At 39.4% G+C, this 14,651-nt stretch overlaps 1 protein-coding gene and 1 non-coding gene across 2 annotated transcripts in view; one reads left to right on the forward strand and one right to left on the reverse strand.

The window, feature by feature from the left end:
* Positions 1-1,779, reverse strand: part of LOC102432032 (olfactory receptor 49) — a 20,314-nt gene extending 18,535 nt beyond the window's left edge. The window contains exon 1 of the mRNA XM_023763700.1: positions 849-1,779. Coding sequence (XP_023619468.1) covers positions 849-1,779 — 931 coding nt within the window. The remainder of the gene's footprint in view (positions 1-848) is intronic.
* Positions 1,780-3,368: 1,589 nt separating this feature from the next.
* Positions 3,369-3,475, forward strand: LOC111828204. Its single transcript, XR_002831992.1, has one exon. It is a non-coding gene; the product is annotated as a U6 spliceosomal RNA (small nuclear RNA).
* The last annotated feature ends 11,176 nt before the right edge of the window (positions 3,476-14,651 follow it).

Consider the following 14,651-nt stretch of genomic DNA (forward strand, 5'->3'; position numbering starts at 1 on the left):
CAGATAGATACAGAGCAGGCTTATAGCAGACATATAACCTTAGAGTACAAGGCTTCATGGGCAGCCGATTATTGTCCCCCCTCCACTCCCCACCGGGGGTCTGAATCTGCTTATAATAAATTTTCTGCACTTTTGCTTAAATCTTCTGGTCCACAGAGCTTATTCTTCAGCTTTGCAAGACATGATTTGACTATCTTGGTTATCCACTTCATTATTTCTCCATACATATACTAAAAATATTTCTGAAGTGTATTATAAATATATTCTTGTTGAGGATATTTTTTTTTTTACCAATTTTGAAAGGCTTTCTGCCCCTCCTTGGCTGAAGGGATGTGTAGGATGGTGTAGAGGATGTGGAATGCTAAGCTTATAATTACAGCTTAAAGATTAAGAAGCTCAGAAATAGGCTAGTGTCAGAAACATTAAGACATAGCAGACATGGTAGTGGTATACTGAGTTTTTTTGTATTCTCTGGCAAAATTGCATAAGTCATTAATGATATATGTAAGAAAGCCCTATAAGTTTGAGTGCAAGGTAAAAAAACTGTCTAGGAGGGGATAGTTCATGGAGATCAGGACAGGAGCTGCATTTGCAGAGAAAAGGAGGCAATTTCCCCCTTTCCTCAGGTCCAGCTCATCTTTTTAAAAAATATACCTATTTTTACTGATTTCAGAGAGGAAGGGAGAGGAAGAGAGAGATAGAAACATCAATGATGAGAGAGAGTCATTGATTGGCTGCCTCTAGGATGGAGCCCACAACCCGAGCATGTGCCCTGAGTAGGAATTGAACCATGATCTCCTGGTTCATAGATCAACACTCAACCACTGAGCCATGCTGGTCAGGCCAGCTTTTTAAGAGGAGCTTGTTCATTTTCTCACTAAATACCTGTTTCACTTGCTTGTTCCTCAGTGTGTAGATGAAGGGGTTAAACATCGGGGTCACCACTGTGTTGAGCAAGGCCACAACCTTATTCCTGTCCTTCCCCTGGTCACCCTTGCCCAACCGGATATACATGAAGATGCAGCTGCCATAGAAGAGAGACACAACAATGATGTGGGAGGAACAGGTTGAGAAGGCTCTCTGCCTCTCCTTGGCTGAGGGGATGCGTAGGATGGTGTAGAGGATGTGGCCATAGCAGGTGGCCGTCACAGACAGAGTGCCCAGTAAGCTGAAGTTGGCCACAATAAAGCCCAGAAGCTCTATCAGACTTGTATCTGCACATATGAGTTCCAGGAGTGGAAAGTTGTCACAGAAGAAATGATTAATGATATTGGGGCCACAAAATGGCTGCTGAAATATGATGAAAGTTGGAATGATGATGAGGATGAATCCTGTCATCCATGAACAAAGAACTAGCTGGACACAGACCCTTTTGCTCATGATGGTGGCATAACGCAAGGGATTACATATGGCCACATACCTATCAAAAGACATCACTGCCAGTAGGAAGAACTCTGTTGTGCCCAGGAAGAAATATAGGAAACTTTGTATGAAACAGCCTAGTAGGGAGATGGTCTTATATCCGGTCAGGATGTTGGTCAGCATTTTGGGGAAGATGACTGAGGTAAACCAGATCTCCAGGATAGCAAAGTTACGAAGGAAATAGTACATGGGAGTGTGGAGGCGCCTGTCTATGAGGGTGACGACCACGATGAGGAGATTCCCCAGTAGAGTGAGGAGGTAGGTCAGGAGGAGCCCCAGGAAGATGAGCATTTGCAGCTCACAGGCATCTGAGAGCCCCAGGAGGACAAACTCAGTGACAGTGGTGTGGTTTCCCATGGTTCCTCTGACCTCTTCTGGGATGACCAATCAGAGGTGTGTAGCATTTGGAGCTGTGTTGATCTGGGGAATCTGAGGCCACCTAAAACTGAAAGGAAAGAGGAATGAGTGTCATACTTTGAATGGAAGGAATCCTTTATTTCTGTGAAGGACATAACTTCCCACCACTGACCACACAGGCTTATTTTGCAGAGCCCCTGTCTTATGTTTGGTTCCTGGTGTGTCTGTGTGTTAGAAGAGAAAGTGGTGATCTGCAGGGTGACCTAAGTAAGACCTCAAACCAAAAATTATCCTTGCTTACTTTTCTTAACCAAACTTCTATTACTGATTCTTCAATGAATTCCTTTGTGTTAACATTATAACCTATTTTCAACATTTAAAATGTTTATTTTATTTTTTATTCAATATTATTTTTATCTTTATTTCAATACTGGGTCTTCATTCATGAGTAGTTCATATTTGAGGTGGTAACTTTTCTGCTTTACTTAGTCATTCATGATACAGATCCATGTTCATGGGTAAACTGATTTAGAATGTGTAGACACTCTATTGCTGTTTCAAGATTACCTGAATCTCTGATGCTTTTCATTAGTATTTGGATTAATACAAAGGAAAGAGGAAATCTGTGAAAGAAAAGCCCAACTCTTACAAACAAAAATATTCAAGTAATACATGCATAAATAAAAGTTCTTTAGTGGGAGCTTAGATTCAAGGTTCTTAATGATGTTCCAAAAGATAGACCCAGATTCTCCTCTCATAACATCTTCCAATGGGCTCTAGATAAAATAGACTCGTTGTGATTTTTTGATCATTTATGCATTTCATGCATTTGTTCTTTTGCATGTGGCATTCATTCTGTTTGGAATCATCAGCCATTCAAATCTTACTTATCCTTTAAGTCCCTCCCCCACACATGCTGTTTTTTCCTATGGAGACTTTTCTTCTGAATGAATGATTCTTTCCTCTGTATCCCTCACAATGTTATTATGTCTCATTTAATTTTCATTATGTTTTGTTTTTCATTTCTTGCTTGAGTCAAAAATTTCTTTATTAATCTTTGCATTTTACATAGCCCTTAGAAGAAGTTACTTGAAATAATCAGATTTAATAAACACTTATCAAATGAGTGAATAATACCTCATTGGCTCATCTGAAGAGAGTTTGCTTTTCTTTATAAAGAGGTGGAGATGTCTCCCCACAAACATTCTTTTTTTTTTGAATATATTTTATTGATTTTTTACAGAGAGGAAGGGAGAGGGGTAGAGAGTTAGAAACATCGATGAGAGAGAAACATCAATCAGCTTCCTCCTGCACACTCCCCACTGGGGATGTGCCTGCAACCAAGGTACATGCCCTTGACCGGAATCGAACCTGGGACCTTTCAGTCCGCAGGCCGACGCTCTACCCACTGAGCCAAACCTGTTAGGGCTCCCCACAAACATTCTTAAGGGTTACCCTCCATTTTTGAGATGGTTTAGAGTTTGAGCTAGGAAGTAGACAGTGGTCTGGTTGGGTCTGCTAGACTGTTCCTAGCAGCAAAAAACCCGAAAACCCTTTAAAAGATCTCTCTTTTAAAGTCAGCATCCTTGGTGCTCACTTTGGCAGCATATTTACTAAAATTGGAATGATGCAGAGAAGACTAGCATTGCCCCTGAACAAGTGTATTGTGCACATTTGTGAAGCATTCTATATTTTTAGATCTGGTGAACACCACTTGCCCCTACCTGGTGACTCACTGAGAACATATCCCAGGCAACTTGAATACCGCCAGAGGATTTTTCAGTGACTGAACCAAACAGGCAGCCAATAGATGGAGGCAGGCAAAGGTAGATTTCACTTTTTTTTTTTTTTTGAGACTTTTGCTCACCTGCTCCAGGGTCTGGTGCTGATAAAGGCCAGCCTTGGTGCACAGCTTGATCCTCACTGTGCACAACCAGGCACAGCAGAGCCAGCCACAAACTGTGGGCCACTTTGTAACTCCAAATGAGTTGCGTAGGGCCAGTCATAGGCTGTGTCTGACATTGGCCCGCACCAAGAGGCTCCAGAACCAATACACCCAGTGGCTAGCTTCAGACAACGTCAGAACAGTATCAAATCAGCTTCACAAGAGGCATATCCAAAGGGAGATCAAGTGGGATTTATTCCTGGGATGTAATGTTGATACAATATCTACAAATCAGTAAATGTGATACATCACATAAGTAAAAACAAAGGATAAAAATCACATGATCATATTAATAGATGCAGAAAAAGCATTTGATAAAATCCAGCACCCATTTATGATAACCTTCAGCAAAGTGGGAATAGAGGGAAGATACCTCAACGTAATAAAGGCCATATATAACAAACCTATAGCCAACATCATACTCAATGGGCGTAAACTAAGTGTTTCCCTTAAAATTGGGAATAAGCTCTCGGCAGGTGGCTCAGTTGGAGCATCATCCTGTACACCAAAAGGTTGCGGGTTTGATTTCCAGTCAGGACACACACATCCTGTACACCAAAAGGTTGCAGGTTTGATCCCTGATTGGGGCACATATGGGAGGCAACAACTGATGCTCTCTCACATCGATGTTTCTCTCTCTCCTTTTCTCTCTCTCTAAAAATCAATAAAAACATATCTTTGGGTGAGGATTCAAAAAAAATCATGAACAAGACAGGGATGTTTGTTTTCACCATTTTTTAAAAATGTTTTTATTGATTTCAGGGAAAGGAAGAGAGATAGAGAGATAGAAACATCAATGATGAGAGAGAATCATTGATTAGCTGTCTTCTGCATGCCTCCTATTGAGGTTAGAGCCTGCAACCCTGGGTAAATGCCCTGACCTGGAATCCACTGTGACCTCTTGGTTCATGGGTTGACATTCAACCACTGAACCACACAGGCTAGGCTGCTTTCACAATTCTTATTCAACATAGCACTGCAAGTCCTAGACACAGAAGAAGAAATATTAGACAAGAAGAAGAAATAAAATTAGACAATAAGAAGAAATAAAATTAGACAATAAGAAGAAATAAAATACATCCTAATTGGAAAGGAAGAAGTAAAACTGTCATTATTTGTAAATGACATAATACTATATATACAGAAGCCTAAAGATTGCACCCAAAACAACTAGAACTGGTAAATGAATTCAATAAAGTAACAGGATACAAAAAAATATCCAGAAATCAGTTGCATTTCTATACACCAATAATGAATTATCAGATAGGGAAACTAAGAAAACAATTCCATTTATAACAGCATAAAAAAAAGTCCTGGCCAGTGTCGCTCGGTGGTTAGAGTGTCAGCCCAAGCACCAAAGTGTCATGGGTTCGATTCCTGGTCAAGGGCACATACCTGGGTTTCAGGTTTGCTTCCTGCCCTGGGTTGGTATGCGGGAGGCAGCCAGAAGCAACCAGTGGATGTGTCTCTCTCACACTGATGTCTCTCTCCTTTTCTTCCCCCTTTCACTCTCTTTGGAAAGCAATGGAAAAAATATCCTCAGCTGAGGATTAACAAAAACAAAAAATATCTAGGAATAAACTTAACCAAGGATGTATAAGACCTGTACTCAAATTATAAGACACTAAAAAAAGAAATTGAAGAAGATACAATGTTCTTAAAATTAAGTGGAAGCTTATACCATGTTCATGGATAGGAAGAATTACTATCATTAAAATGTCCACATACTCAAAGAAATCTACAGATTCAACATAATTCCTTTCAAGATAGATGTATTTCACAGAACTAGAACAAATATTCCAAAAATACATATGGAACCACAGAAAAAAATTCAAATAGCCACAGCAATCTTTAGAAAGAAAAACAAAATTGGAGAAATCATACTGCTTGATATCAAACTATACTACAAAGCCACAGTAAACATGGTACTGGCAGAAAAACAGACATATAAATCAATGAAACAGAACAGAGAGTCCAGAAATAAACCCATATCTTTATGATCAATTAATATTTGACAAAAGAGGCAAGACCATACAGTGGGGTAAAGATAGTTTATTCAAAAAATGTTGTTGGGAAAATTGGATATGTGCAAAAATATGAAACTAGACCACCTTCTTACACCATACACAAGAACAAACTCAAAATGAATTAAAGACTTAAATCTTAGACTTGAAACCATAAAAACATGAGAAGAAAACATAAGCAGTAAAATCTCAAACATTTCTCATAACAATATATTTTTTTCTGATATATCATCTCAGGCAAGGGAAACAAAAGAAAGAATAAACAAATGGGACTACATTAAACTAGAAGTTCTTGCATGATAAATGAACAAAATGAAAAGTCAGTCCACTGAATGGGAGAACATATTTGCCAATGATACATCTGATAAGGGGTTAATAATAAAAATGTATTACAAATGTATACAACTCAACACCAAAAAAAAAATCCACAATCCAATTAAAAAGTGGGCAAAGGACCTGAATAAACCCTTCTCCAAAGAGGACATACAGATGGCCAATAGCATATGAAAAGATGTCCTACGTCACTAATCACCAGAGAAATGCAAATTAAAAGCACAAGGAGATATCACCTCACACCTGTCAGAATGGCTATCATTAATAAGTCAACAAATAAGTGAAGGTGAGGACATGGAGAAAAGAGAATCCTTGTGCCCTGTTGGTGGGAGTGTAGGTTGGTTCAGCCACTGTGGAAAGCAGTATGGGGTTACCTCAAAAATTAAAAATGGAACTTGCCTTTTGACCCAGCAATTCCACTTCTGGATATATATCTGAAGAAACCCAAAACACTAATTGGAAAGAATATATGCACCCCTATGTTCATTGCGGCATTATTTACAACAGCCAAGATTTGAAAGTAGCCCAAGTGCCCATCAGAGAGAAGTTGACAATAAAACTGTGGTACATTTACACAATAGAAAACTACTAGGCTATAAAAAAAAAAAAGGAAATCTTACCTTTTGCGAAGGATAGCATTGATGGACCTGGAGAGTGTTATGTTAACTGGAATAAGCCAGTCAGAGAAAGACAAATGCCATATGATTTCACTTTCATGTGAAATTTAATGAACAAAATAAACTAACAAACAAAATAGAAATAGACTCATGGATACTGACAGCTGTCAAAGGGGAGGGTGTTGGGGGCTGGATGATCACGGTAAAGAGATTAAGAAAAAAAACAACTCAGACAGATAACAGTATGGTGATTACCAGAGGGAAAGGGTGGAGGGGGGAGATAGAAGAAGGTAAAGGGGGGATAAATGGTGATAGAAGGAGACTTGACTTGTGGTGGTGAGCACACAATACAATATACAGATGATGTGTTATAGAATTGTACACCAGAAACCTATATAATTTTATTAACCAATGTTACCAATAAATTTATCCAATAAATCCAATGTTACCAATAAATTTATATTATCCGATAAATTTAATAAGAAAATCAGCATCCTTGGAAGTTCCTGTCCTTAAGTAATATCAACTACTACTGTAATTATCAGGCAGAGCTGTAGCAAGAATTATTTGCCAACTTCTACAGCTGCGTTTCTCAACCTGTGGGTCGTGACCCCTTTGGGGGTGGAACGACCCTTTCACAGGGGTCGTCTAAGACCATCAGAAAACACATATATAATTACATATTGTTTTTGTGATTAATCACTATGCTTTAATTATGTTCAATTTGTAACAATGAAAATACATCCTGCATATCAGATATTTACATTACGATTCATAACAGTAGCAAAATTACAGTTATAAAGTAGCAACGAGAATAATTTTATGGTTGGGGGTCACCACAACATGAGGAACTGTATTAAAGGGTCGCAGCATTAGGAAGGTTGAGAACCACTGCTCTAGAGAATAAGATTGGGACCCAGTTTAGGTACTTGGGATGAAGAAAATACTAGGGAATATGGGTAGGGAGGAAGAAATTCTAAACTGTATACAAACTTCCCTTGGTTTTGCTTTTTTTTTTTTTTTTAGCACAGGCCACACTATTCAAAGTGATTTTACAAACTACCATTATACCTAATATTTGTTGATAGTTATTAAAGAACGCAAAATAGTCAATCAGCTTCTGAGGATATAACTATTTTCCACTGGTTATTTCTAGGCTCAATGTTGTCTAGATTGATCAGTGATTTGAAAAGGAAGTCTCTGCAGCTTACTAGTAATCATTGGGTTTGAAGGGTTTCTCAGGTAGCCAAGAAATGTACCCAGCTCTTTTCAGAACAGAGCAGGATCCACCATGAACATCACACTCAGAAACATCATCAGAAGCTAGTAGAATGAGTATTATTTAGGCGAAGTCCTAGGTAGGACACACTGAGAGGAAGATGGAAATAGAGACTAAGATGATGAAGAGTTGGATGTGAGTGGGGGGGAGAAAAAAGCTCTGGGTCATACTGAATCATGAGCTGAGCACAGATACACTGTGAAAATACATTGTGAACACCCTGGCTGGCGAGGCTCAGTTGGTTAGATCATCGTCTGTGCACTGAAGAGTCTTGGGTTTGATACCCAGTCAGGGCACATACCCGGATTGCAGGTTCAATCCCAGAGCAGTGTGTGTACAGGAGGCAACTGATGGATGTTTCTCTCTCACATCAATGTTTCTCTCCCTCTCCCTTCCTCTCTCTCTAGAAGTGATGAAAAACATGTCCTTGGGTGAGGATTAAAAAAAAAAGACATTGTGACCAGCCCAAGTATATAGCACATAGGGCTACTAATAAACTTACTTCATTTGTTTGTTTGTTTGTTTATTTAAAACCAGAGATCAATAGCTCTGGGGCCTTCCAGACACAAAAGGAAGAAAGCTACTTCATGAATCCCAGGCATTTCCCCCTTCATCCTACATGCCTGATGAATGAAAGGAGGGACTTGCTTGACAGCCTGAAGGCCTGGACATGGCTGCACCATCCACTCAGACCATTCACTGTTTTAAGGGTCTATCATGTAGGGCCCAGTGGGAAAGTGTCTAAAGATGCCCTGGAAGTTTGTCCTGCCATGGCTGGAACTGCATGGTCTTCTGGATTGTTCTAGTACACTTAGAAGGAGGGTGAGTTTTTATCCTTCAAGGAGGAGCATTAGCAATTTTACCCGAGACTCAATGTTGTTGAGTTTTGGGTTTTCCAAGGGGACAGTTACGCAGAGAACAAGGTAGAACAGGCATTAACTTAATGGCTATGACTGGATAAACTTTGATTTGCCTAGCATTGACCTGGATGGTGGGGCTAGTGTGTGTGCTCAATGTGCCACATTTTATAAAGGAATATAAAAAAACGAGTGCCAGGAAGAGGAGGGTTTGAGAAAGCCAGTACTGCTCCACCATCCTCAGTGCCAAGGTGGAGATTACCCCACAGACCCAGGGTCAGGTGTCTAGCAGCCCTCTGCAGAAGTCCCAGTCAGGCCATCCCAAAACACTACTCACAGGATTGAAGAAGATACCTGGTTCTCAGGGGTATTTCTTGAGGTTGCAATGTTGTCTATGGGCTCTAAATGCAGATCTTATACTGTTGGTGTGAGATCTCCATTTCTCATGAGTTCTTGGCATTCTCCAAGGACACCTTTTCTTTTCTAAAGCGTCCTGAATGGCCAGCTGTCTTCCTTGTTTGGAGAATGGTTTCATTGGACTTTGTCATCATTCAGCTCACAGGATCGGATGAGTCCAAAAATGATTCAAAATCTTCCATTTTCAGCAAGCTCATCTTGGGAGCCACCTTGGAAAAGTACAGTTATTTGGTGAAATCCTTCATCCTTCTCTTAGACTAATGGGGGTGAGTTTGATGATAAAGACTTTTATTATATCCTCACATTGGCCCAGTCTCAGTGAGATGGAATTTCTTCTGTGGGCAATGGGACTCTAGGAGACAGTGGGTGAACTACTTCTGAAATAAACACATCTCTTTGTGGAGGTGACATCAGGGCTGAAAGGTTTTGGTTGCAGCTTTGTTTTCTTAAGGGATCTACTCTTCTCCTAAGTTTGGTGGGGTTTGCGATCCCCAGAGAATTATTATAATGAGCCTCAGTCAGCCTCTTCCCAAATCTCTTGGCTGTTACTTAACTACAACTTTGCAAACAAGTTTCTGTTGTTTGTTCAGATCAAGAATAACAGTTACTTTTAGTTAAAGTAATATCTAATTATGCCTCTGAAATAGGGGGATCTGTCTAATATTAGGCAGACCTATTGTTATAGGAATGTAAGTGACCATCACAAATAATATAGAACTTTGGCTAATTTTATGCTGCCCCTCTTCACTGGGGCTTGGAGATGGTAAAATACAGGGTCCTGGGGAAGGGACAAAAGGAAAGATAATGGAAAAGTTAGGATTAAATTTTCCCCCAGCTTTACTGAGGTATAATTGACAAATAAAATGGTATATGTTTAAAGTGTACAATGTGATGTGATACATGCACACACACACATACATGCAGTAAAATGATTACTACAATGAAGTTAATTTAATACATCCATCACCTCACACAGTTACCATTCATGTGTGTGTGTATATGTGTCAAAGTGTCTTTCTGTCACTTTAAAAATTCTAAAGTACAGGGAAGCCTTCATTTGGAAGTAATATGTCCTAAATTGGGGCAAAATGCTTTGTGAGCCACTTGCTTGCTTTAAGATTATGAAAATGCTTTGGCAGTCTGGCAATTCCTCAAAAAATTAAGAATAGAACTACCATATGACCCAGCAATTCCTCTCCTGGGTGTATACCTGAAAAAAATGAAATCATGTATTCTCAAAGATATATGCACCCCTATGTTCATTGCAGTATTATTCATAGTGGCCAAGTCATGGAAACAACAAAAGTGTCCCACGATAGAGGACTGGATAAAGAAGATGTGGATGTGGTACATATACACAATGGAATGCTACTCAGCCATAGGAAAGGATGAAATAGGGCCATTTGCAATAACATGGATGGACCTTGAGAACATCATGCTAAGTGAAATAAGTCAGTCAAAAAAAGCTAAGAACCATATTATTTCACTCATATGTAGGATATAAAACTGAAACTCATGAACACAAACAGCAGTGTGGTGGTTGCCAGAAGGAAGGGGTTTCGGGGGAGAAGGGAGTCCTAATATTTGGTGACAGGAGAAGATTTGACTTTGGGTGGTGGGCACATGGTACAATATACAGATCTTGTAACATAGAATCCCACACCTGAACCTATATGTTTATGTTGACCAATGTTACCCCAATCAATTTAATAGATAAAAATATTAAAAACAAAAACAACAAAAAAGAAAATGCTTTGGATTGGAATTTACACTGAAGTGTTAGCACCTATTGTATTTGCTTTTGTTTTATCTCCATTACATCTGTTGTGATGAAATCAATGTAAGCTTCCTTATCAAGGTTTGCAAGGTCTATCCTTTGAGATTGGAAAAGTTACTGATTTTTATTTTTAAATTTAAATTCTTTATTGTTTAAAGTATTACATATGTCTCCTTCCCCTGCCCCCATTGACGTCTCCCCAGCTGCTCCCACCCCCCAGCACATGCCCTCATCCCCCTACTGTCTGTGTCCATTGGTTATGCTCATATGCATGCATACAAGTCCTTTGGTTGATCTCTTACCCACCCCTCCTCACCCTCTCCTGCCTTCCCTCTGAGGTTTGATGGTTTGTTCAATACTTCTATGTCTCTGGATCTATTTTTGTTCATCAGTTTATGTTGTTCATCATAGTCCACAAATGAGTGAGATCATGTGATATTTATCTTTCTCTGACTGGCTTATTTTGCTTAGCATAATGCTCTCCAGGTCTATCCATGCTGTTGCAAATGGTAAGAGTCCTTTCTTTTTTTTTACAGCAGCATAGTATCCCATTGTGTAGGTGTAATAGTTTTCTAATCCACTCATCTGCTGATGGGCACTTAGGCTGTTTCAAAATCTTAGCTATTGTAAATTGTGCTGCTATGAACATAAGGGTGCATGTATCCTTTCTGATTTCTTGGAATATATTCCTAGAAGTGGGATTACTGGGGCAAATGGGAGTTCCATTTTTAATTTTTTGAGGAAACTCCATACTTTTTTCCACAGTGGCTGCACCAGTCTGCATTCCCACCAGCCGTGCACAAGGGTTCCTTTTTCTCCGCATCCTCACCAGTACTTTCATTTGTTGATGATAGTCATTCGGAGAGGTGTGTAATGGTACCTCATTGTCGTTTTGATTTGCATCTCTCGGATGATTAGTGACTTTGAGCATGTTTTCATGTGTCTCTTGGCTTTCTGAATGTCCTCTTTTGAAAAGTGTCTATTTAGGTCCTTTGCCCATTTTCTGATTAGGTTGTTTATCTTCCTTTTGTTAAGTTGTATGCATTCCCTATAAATTTTGGAGATTAAATCCTTATCGGATATAACATTGGCAAATATATTCTCCCATGCAGTGATTTTTAGACATTATGAAATTTAGCAGCTGTTAACTTTGCCTTCCCGAAGTGATTTGAAATGAGCATCCCAGACAATGAACCTCCCTCTGACAAACTCAGCTTGTGCTTTGTTGTCAGCTGTGATGATTTAGATCCTCCTTTTCCTTGGCTCAGAAATCGATGTCACAGCTGTACTATGTACTGGGCAAATGATGTTCTTTTTATCTGCCTTTAGCTGTGAAACTGTGCTCTTCTTATCACTGGATTGAAGGACATCTTTGTACCTGAACACTGTGATTTGAGGGTGATGTCAAACACATTTTGACTCACATAAATATTCAGTTGTGTCAAGAATTACAAATAGAGCCCTAGCTGGTTTGGCTCAGCGGATAGAGCGTCGGCCTGCGGACTCAAGGGTCCCAGGTTCGATTCCGGTCAAGGGCATGTACCTGGGTTGCGGGCACATCCCCAGTAGGGGGCGTGCAAGAGGCAGCTGAATCGATGTTTCTCTCTCATCGATGTTTCTGACTTGCTATCCCTCTCCCTTCCTCTCTGTAAAAAAGTCAATAAAATATATTTTTAAAAAAAGGAATTACAAATAGAATTTTGTGATCTTGTTTCAATCAGGAGAAACCTGGAATAAAATTTTAAAAATGTATTAAAATAACATTTTTGTTTCCTATTTGCTGCAAAATAACTTATGGTCCTCAGAGGACATTTTAGAAAATTCAAGCAAAACGAGAAAAATAAAAATCACCTGCATTCTTATCACCTGGATGCAATAATTATTCACATTTTAGAATAAGAATTTGTACATACAATTGTATACACCACATATTTTTTTTTTTTAAAAGGACCATGGTGTAAATGTTATTTATCATCTGGATTTTTTAAAATAAAAAATTTAACATAGTGTGGGGATCTTTCCATGTCAGTAAATACATAAAATCAATTTAAATTATTTAATCAGTCTTCTATTTGTCTAGGTATTTCTTGAGGACATGTTTATTGATTTTTAAAAAATATGTTTTTATTAATTTCAGATAGAAAGAGGGAGAGAGAGAGATAGAAACATCAATGATGAGAGAGAATTATTGATCAGCTGCCTCCTACAAACCCTCTAATGGGGATCAAGCTTGCAACCCAGCATGTGCCCTGACCAGGAATTGAACTGTGACCTTCTGCTTCACAGGGCGATGCTCAACCACTGGGACACATCTGCCTGGCCTGCCTGGCTGTTTATTGATTTTTTTTTTAGAGAGAGGAAGGAAGAGATAGAGAAACATTCATCAGCTGCCTCACATATACACTGTGACCAGGTTACCCTGACCAGGAATCAATCCTGCAACCTTTTGGTGTACTGGACGATGTTCTAACCAACTGAGCTCCTGCAGGGTGGTCCCAGGCAGTGGCTGACTTTGCATATGCTGGAGGCCTTAGAGCAGTGTGCCCGGTGGACAGCTTCAGACCATACCAGATTACAACTCTGCACATCCAAAAGTGACACACTCAGTGACAGACTCAGTGAGCACCAAAGCCCCATTGAAGCAAGTCCTGCTCTATAGCGGTATCTCCTACACAGCAGCTCTTTCACTGTAGTCACAATTGGTTCTCATAGCCAACTGACCTGGAGGTCAATTCCTCCCAGTGACACCAATAGCAAGCAAGGCTCACCGACAACAAGACTGTGCACATAGCCCACACAAGGGTACATCTAGAGTGCCCAGCTCAGGAGACTGGGGAGGCTGAGCCACTGGCCCTACAAGAGACCTACTACACAAGGCCACTCTGCCAATTCCAGGAGACATAGCAGCTCTACTTAATACAGAGAAACAAACACAGGGAAGCAGCCAAAATGCGGAGACAAAGAAACATGTCAAAAATGAAAGAATGGAAGAAATCTCCAGAAAGAGAACTAAATGAGATGGAAGCAAGCAAACTACTGGATACAGAGTTCAAAACAATGGTTATAAGGTTGCTTAAGAATCTTAATGAGAGCTTCAAGGGATTTTGTAAGACTTTCAAGGATCTTAGCGAGAATTTCAAGAACCTTAGTGAAAACACCAAAGACATGAAAAAGGACAAGTCAGAAATTAAACATACACTAACTGAAATAAAGAATAATTTATAGGGATTCAACAGTAGAGTAGAAGATTCTGAGAATCAAATCAACGATTTGAAATATGAGGAAGCAAAAAACACCCAATCAGAAGAGCAAAAAGAAAAAAGAATCCAAAAATATAAAGATAGTGTAAGGAACTTCTGGTACAACTTCAAGTGTACCAACATTTGCATCATGGGGATGCTGGAAGGAAAAGAGAGGGAGCAAGATATTGAAAAACCTATTTGAAGAAATAATGATAGAAAACTTCCCCAACCTGGTGAAAAAAATAGACTTACAAGTATAGGAAGCACAGAGAGTCCTAAACAAGAGGAATCCACAGAGACCCACACCAAGACACATCATAATTAAAATGTCAAAGGTTAAAGACAAAGAGAGAATCTTAAAAGCAGGAAAGGAAAAGCAAT

The sequence above is a fragment of the Myotis lucifugus genome, unplaced genomic scaffold, assembly GCF_000147115.1.
Source record: "Myotis lucifugus unplaced genomic scaffold, Myoluc2.0 scaffold_297, whole genome shotgun sequence".
NCBI lineage: Eukaryota > Metazoa > Chordata > Mammalia > Chiroptera > Vespertilionidae > Myotis > Myotis lucifugus.